At 40.9% G+C, this 7500-nt stretch overlaps 1 protein-coding gene across 1 annotated transcript in view; it reads left to right on the forward strand.

Moving 5' to 3' along the window:
* Positions 1–1742, forward strand: part of LOC143283874 (glutamate receptor 4-like) — a 37945-nt gene extending 36203 nt beyond the window's left edge. Inside the window, exons 11-12 of the mRNA XM_076590290.1 lie at positions 55–305; positions 1490–1742. Of these exons, the coding sequence (XP_076446405.1) occupies positions 55–305; positions 1490–1742 (504 nt within the window). The remainder of the gene's footprint in view (positions 1–54; positions 306–1489) is intronic.
* Positions 1743–7500: the final 5758 nt, after the last annotated feature.

Below are 7500 nucleotides of genomic sequence, written 5' to 3' on the forward strand. Positions count from 1 at the left end.
ATACAAATTTTTGTCTCGTTCTGATCTCTCACTTTTCCTTCCTTTTCGACCCAGAAACAGGAGACGGAGACCTACCAGAAGGTGTATGAGATGTTGCTGGAAGCCCCTGTGGTGGAGAGCACAGAGCAGAGCATGAGGCTGGTGAGGAACGGACCCTACGCCTTCATGACCGACCGCGAGCAACTGGACCTCCTGCAGAAGGCCGACTGCGAGGGGCTGGTCCTGGCCGAGGAGACCTTCAACAACAACGGGCTGGGCTTCTTCGTTCCGGAGGGAGACTCGCTGCTGAAGCCTTTGTCGTACAGGTGTGTGTGTGTGTGTGTGTGTGTGTGTGTGTGTGTGTGTGTGTGTGTGTGTGTGTGTGTGTGTGTGTGTGTGTGTGTGTGTGTGTGTGTGTTTCCATCGTTCTAAATATCCTGATCGCTCATCTAGTAGTAAACAGACAAGAAAACGAAAAGAAATGTCCTGATAATTATGATATACGTCTTGAAACGGCACATAGATGGTGGATGCCAGACAAAACAAACACACAACTGGTGTGTCTGTTTCCTTGTGTTGAAATGTAATATACCAAAAAAGAGAAAACTCGCCGAGGTTGATGGATTGGGCACATTGAATTGGTTTCTGGAGTTACTAACTGTGTTGACCTTAAGTCACTTAAAATAGATAAGTATCACAACAAGGGCTGTTAGCCCTGAGTCCTTTAAAACCATTCAGTGTCATGACAGGGTATGTTAGCCCAGAGTCCTTTAAGACCATTCAGTGTCATGGCAGGGGATGTTAGCCCAAAGTCCTTTAAAACCATTCACTGCCACGACAGGGGATGTTAGCCCTGAGTCCTTTAAGACCATTCAGTGTCATGGCAGGGGCTGTTGGCGCAAAGTCCTTTAAAACTATTCACTGTCATGACAGGCGATGTTAGCCCTGAGTCCTTTAAAAACCATTCAGCGTCATGACAGGAGCTGTTTGCCGAAAGCCCTTTAAAAAACATTCAATGTCATGACATGGGCTGTTAGCCCTGCGTCCTTTTAGACCATTCAGTGTCATGACAGGGGATGTTAGCCCAGAGTCCTTTAAAACCATTCACTGTCATGACAGGGTATGTTAGCCCAAAGTCCTTTAAGACCATTCAGTGTCATGACATGGGTTGTTAGCCCAAAGTCCTTTAAAACCATCCAGTGTCATGACAGGGGCTGTTAGCCCAAAGTCCTTTAAAACCATTCAATGTCATGACAGGGGCTGTTAGCCCAGAGTCCGTTAAAACCATTCAGTGTCATGACAGGGGCTGTTAGCCCAGAGTCCTTTAAACCATTCAATGTCATGACAGGGGCTGTTAGCCCAAAGTCCTTTAAAACAAATCACTGTCATGACAGGGGCTGTTAGCCCAGAGTCTATTAAAACTATTCAGTGTCATGACATGGGCTGTTGGCCCTGAGTAACCAGCAACATTCAGTGCTATAGTGTCTCACTGTCTGTCCACCCCCCACAGCATCATCAAACTGATGGAGGCTGGGCTACTCGACAAGTGGAGACGCAAGTGGTGGTCTGCCAAGGACGTGTGCAGCCAGGACCTGGCCGTCAGCCGCGTGCAGAGCCTGAAGCTGGATTCCACGGCGGGGCCCTTCATCCTGTACGCCTGCACCACCGTGCTGGCTTTTCTGGCCCTCCTCGGCGAGAAGGTCGTCAACAGGTTCTGCCCCCTCTGCAGGGCCGTGTTCGGAGGAAAGGCTGTGGTGGTGTGATCTGATCTGTTCTGCTCTGCGAATTCAGTCCAGTCCAGTTCAGAGTTCAGTGGGAGGAGGAGGAGGAGGAGGAGGAGGGGGAATTTTTATTAAATGCACCGTCACACTTACACACTAGTGATTGTTATATATTTTGTTAAAGTATTAATTTTCACATTTTTGAATGTTATCGTTTGAAAGGTTGGAGAGGAGTGGTAAGGGATGAATTGTTAGTTGTGAGGTGAGGGGGAAACTGGTAGACACTTTTGTTAAAGTATTGATTTCCACACTTTGTATGCTATCGTTCACAATGTAGGAGAGGTGTGGGGAGTAGAATGATGAGTTGTGAGGTGAGGGGAAATATAAACTGGTAGACATAATTGTTTAAGTATTGGTTTTCACGTTTTGTGTGTTATCGTCCAACATATAGGAGAGGACCGTGGAATTGAAAGGTGAGTTGTGAGGTGGGGGTTAGGGGGACTGGTAGACATTTTGTTGAAGTATTGATTTTCACATTTTGTATACTATCATTGAAAGTATGGGAGAGGAGTGGGGAATTGAGATGAGTTGTAATGTGATGGGACACGTGTGGATAGTTTGAAGTTTGTCATTCAGAACGTAAGAGTGGCGTGGAGTGAATGGTGAGTTGTGAAGTGTGGGGGAATATAAACTGGTAGACATTTTGTTAAGGTATTCATTTCCACACTTTGTATGCCATCGTTCAAGATGCAGGAGAGGTGTGGGGAGTTGAAGGATGAGTTGCCAGGTGAGAGGTAACTGGTGGATATTTGAATGCTATCTTATAAAAAGTAGGAGAGGAGTGGCCAGAGCTGAATGGTGAGTTGTGAGGTCAGGGGGAAACTGGTAGACATTTTGTTAAGTTATTGATGTTTCATATTTTGTATGTTATCGTTCAAAATATAGGAAAGGAGTGTATGTGTGTGTGTGTGTGTGTGGTGGGGGGGGGGGGGTAATGGTGAAATGTGATGTGATAGGTGGATATTTTGAAGGTTTTCGTTCAAAACATAGGACAGGAACGGGGTGCTGAATTGTGAGTTGCGAGGTGAGGGGGGGGGGGGGGGGGGGGGAACTAGTGGATATTTTGAAGGTTGTCGTTCAAAACATAGGACAGAAATGAGGAGCTGAATTGTGAGTTGCGAGGTGAGGGGGAAACTAGTGGATATTTTGAAGGTTGTCGTTCAAAACATAGGACAGGAATGGGGAGCTGAATTGTGAGTTGCGAGGTGAGGGGGAAACTAGCGGATATTTTGAAGGTTGTCGTTCAAAACATAGGACAGGAATGGGGAGCTGAATTGTGAGTTGCGAGGTGAGGGGGAAACTAGCGGATAGTTTGTTAAAGTATTGATGTTCACATGTTGTATGTTATCATCCAAAATGTAGGAAAGCAATGGGGGGTGTTAATGGTGAGTTGTTTCATTGTTGTCTTATTTATTTATTTTATTTATTTATTTATTTATTTATTTGTTTATTTGTTTTATTTTTATTATTATTATCATTATTATTATTATATTTATTTATTTTTCTTTCTTTCTTTCTTTCTTCAATCATATTATTTATTTATTTTTTTGTACGCTTATAGCTGACTTCATCAAGTTTTTGCACCTTTTACATATTATTATTATTAGTAGTAGTAGTTCTTTTTTATGTATTTATCTATTATTATTATTGTTAATATTTAAAAAAAATGTTTTATTTTTTTTTCTCAAGGCCTGACTAAGCGCATTGGGTTACGCTGCTGGTCAGGCATCTGCTTGGCAGATGTGGTGTAGCGTATATGGATTTGTCCGAACGTAGTGACGCCTCCTTGAGCTACTGAAACTGAAACTGAAACTTTCACATTAAAAAAAAATGTTATCGTTAAAAATATAGGAGAGGACTGGTGAGAGATGAATGGTGAGTTGTGAGGTGAAGGGGGAAACAGTGTAGAATGAGGACGGAATCAAAGGTGAACATTTGAAATAAACAGAAGTACAGTTGAAGAAATTTACATCATGGACTTCGTAAAAAGAGAAGTCGATAAAGCTAACAAGAGAAACAAGTGACAATGATTGTAAAAGTCAAAAACATCAACGGTTCCAGTGACTTGTATTGGCGCATTTTTGTTTAGTTCAGCGTGTCCGTCCACACCCCTCACCCCCCCCCCCCTCAACCCCCACGCCCATGTCCGATAATGCTGGCTGGTTTAAGGGATGGGGACATGCGTACAAGAGACTGGTAGTCCTCCTGAGATGGGGAGATGGACTGGCTTGTGTATTTTTGAGTGGAAAATTCATTAGGTTTCTTTTTTGTTGTTGTTGTTGTTGTTTCTGATATATCGTTTTTTTGTGTCCGAAGGGGTTGAAGATATGATTGTACGGATGACTGATGTGGCTTTGTGTGTGTGTGTGTGTGTGTGTGTGTGTGTGTGTGTGTGTGTGTGTGTGTGTGTGTGTGTGTGTTTTGGTCTCCATTGGGATGGAGAGGAACTGGATGTGGAGCAGGCTCTTCCGCAGTTTGTTTCTGTTTGTTGTTGTTGTTGTTTGCGGTGCACATTTTTAGGTGATGGGCCAGGAGTTCGCCCCCCTCCCCCTTTTTTTTATTTTATTTTAAATAATCAATTTGGTCCAGGTGGACACATTTTCATCATGTGTAACAGTGCAGTTTTATAACATATAATAGACATTATACCTAGCATCAGCACAGGGTTATGGACACTTTGCTTAGCTAACACAATGTGAAAAGAACACAATCCATACATTGTTTTCTGAAAAAACAACAACAACAACAACAAAACATAATGGAGTATCTTATGTATGAACACATTTCCTCTAGTTTTCCATACGTGACTATATAAAACACCCATTACACAGTCATGTTAAACATTATTACATAGTTTTAGGTGACGGGCCAGGAGTTCTCGCACCTTTTTTGTTATTGTTGTCGTTATGGGGCTATGGGAAGTGCAGTTCGAAACGTGTTAGTGTTCCATATACTGTCAATGTGGAAGCTAGGGTGTAAACAGAAATCTTGTATAACACGTGCACGTTATGCTTGTTAAACAAATCCACGTCGATCGGGAATTGAGAATACGGATAGACGCTGCAAATAGATTGATGAATAATTAAATGAAAGAATAAAAAGATAGCGTTCGGAGCCCTCCCATGGGAGACCAGTCTAAAAATCAACTTTTATAATCTGTGTTTGACTAGGGACAATTATAGTACCATACCGCGATGCAGTTCTCAGCCAGAAGATATTTGTGCTATGACAGGGATCCCTTTTTTTTTTTTAAAGAAATGGCGAGAAACTTATGTACAGAATCTGCCAGTTCGAAACAAAAAAACAAATATCACAACCCTCCTCCAAAATAGAACTGTATGGCTTTGTGATACAATATTTGTTGATTTGCACCCCAACAATCAAAATCATTTTGTACTCGAATATTTGTTAACCTGCCGTTGTCTTGGTGTCGATATCTTTTTTACGCTGAGCTTCAGTTTCACCAGAAACAAAATATACACAAATTGACACTCTTTATATTTTTGACTTCTTGCCTCATGCGATTACACTGCCACCTAAAGAGAATATGAAATAAAAACATTGATGAGTAATATGTTACAAGGTAATAGAAACTTGTTTGTTGCTGTACTGATAAGACTCTCGTTATTTTCGTGTGCCGCCAATAAATGGAACAAAGAAAAATGCAGATCTTAGCTTTCGTATGGCTGTTGTTTTCGGTTCGTCGGATGTATTGTGCTGAAAGTAATTATATCACAAGCATCGCACAGGGTGACACTTGATTCCCACTCTATGATGTTACACAATATACCTGGCACGAGAATGAGAACTAAGATATGTGATGTTACATTGAAGAAATGTTTTGTGTGTATATCTTCTAATAATTCTAGTTTTCATTGATGTGTGTCAATTACATAGTTATTGCGTGGATTTTTGTATGTATACTTTCCTGTCTTTTGTGTGTTCTTGAATACAGGCCCGTATTTTCTTGTCATATGTGTGTACTTAAACGCATAGTGTTTTGAGCATATCTCTCTCTTTCTCTCTCTCTCCACACTTCTGCTAGTGTATTCGTGTTTTTATTTCTGTTGTTTCGGTTGTTTTTCAGGATTTGCCTTCATATAATAATGATGTAGATATTATGCAATGTTATCATAATCTGCAAGACTGACTAAAAGTTCAGCTTATCAAGAATGTGAGTTACTGGCAGGGATTTTATTTTGTAGTCCCCTACGTCGCTACACTGGGGGCGACATTATTTTTCATCATACCTGCAGTTTTTGTTTTGTTTTTGTTGTTGTTTTTTTTTAATTTGTTTTGTTTTCCTATCGAAGTTGATTTTACTACAAAATTTTGCCATGGACAACCCTTTTGTTGCCGTGGATTCGTTTACATGCACCAAGTGCAAGCTGCACACGGGACCTCGGTTTATCGTCTCATCCGAATGACTAGCGTCCAGACCACCACTCAAGGTCTAGTGGAGGGGAATAAAATACTGGCGACTGTGCCGAGATTCGAACCAGTGCGCTCAGATTCTCTCGCTTCCTAGGCGGACGCGTTACCTCTAGGCCATCACTCCACCATAGAACCATCTTAGTATGCGTGTTCTTGGAGAAATAGTGTGTGTGTGTGTGTGTGTGTGTGTGTGTGTGTGTGTGTGTGTGTGTGTGTGTGTGTGGAGTGGAGTGGGTGGATGTATGTATGATGTGATATGTCGTCCTATTGGTGAATCATATACAGACATTATATATGTTGATATATGCCACCCGTTCTTTTTGTTCTGTTTTTTAAAATTAATAATGAATTACACGTTTTGTCTTGAAATATGAAACGTATTGAAACCATCTATTTTCATGTATATACAGTAGTCCATGACTTGTATTCTATACACGTACAACGCGATTTTTTTTTCTCTCCCACTTCAAGATTCCTGGAATTGAGGGTGTTTTTATTTTTATTTTTTTGATTGATGGACAAACCAATATTGCCTATGTGAGAGAGATCTTCGACTGCGTGGAAGTGACTGCCCTTGAAGAGGCGATAAACCGACACAGAGCGCATATGCACGAACGTTAACAAACTGTTACCACATTTAGAAAGAAGTTCAATGAAAAAAAATATTCTTAGAATATCCTCAGCCAGCTAGAAACAAGAAGTCAAAATGAACATTCCGGTGGTGAAAGGTACAGCTTATATTGCTGACGGAAATTCGCTTGTGACAGCATTATGAATGTAAACAAAACGTTTACTATTATCTTATTGATATCTATCAAACTGTCAACTCGTTGACTGCAGTATTGGACAGATGATGGTGAAAGAAAGAAAGAAAGCAATGACGCATTTGTATAATGAAACGAATCACTTGCAATATCCATCTTAAGATTTCTATGCCGGTTTAATGCGAACTGAATAGGCGAACTGGGACGGCACAAAAATGAATAACACAAAGAGTGCATCACTATGGGTTTTTTGTTGTTTTTTTGTTTGTTGGTTTGTGTTTTTTTTTCTTTTTTTTTTGGGGGGGTGGGGGTGGGGGGGGGGGTTGAATTAAGAATGGAAATGACATGCATCTTTTTTGCTGAATGATGTCTGAAGTGGCGAGTGTCTCAACACTAGTTGCTTCCCTTGGATTATCAGTTTCTTTTCTTCTCACTATGTTGATTATTTTTGGTTTTGCATTTAAACCATTCTCAAGAATGGTATAGTTGTAAGAGCAGAGTTTCAGAATAAAAACCAGTAAATAGATAAATAAAACCAGTAT

Source organism: Babylonia areolata, chromosome 1 (genome assembly GCF_041734735.1).
Source record: "Babylonia areolata isolate BAREFJ2019XMU chromosome 1, ASM4173473v1, whole genome shotgun sequence".
Lineage (NCBI taxonomy): Eukaryota > Metazoa > Mollusca > Gastropoda > Neogastropoda > Buccinidae > Babylonia > Babylonia areolata.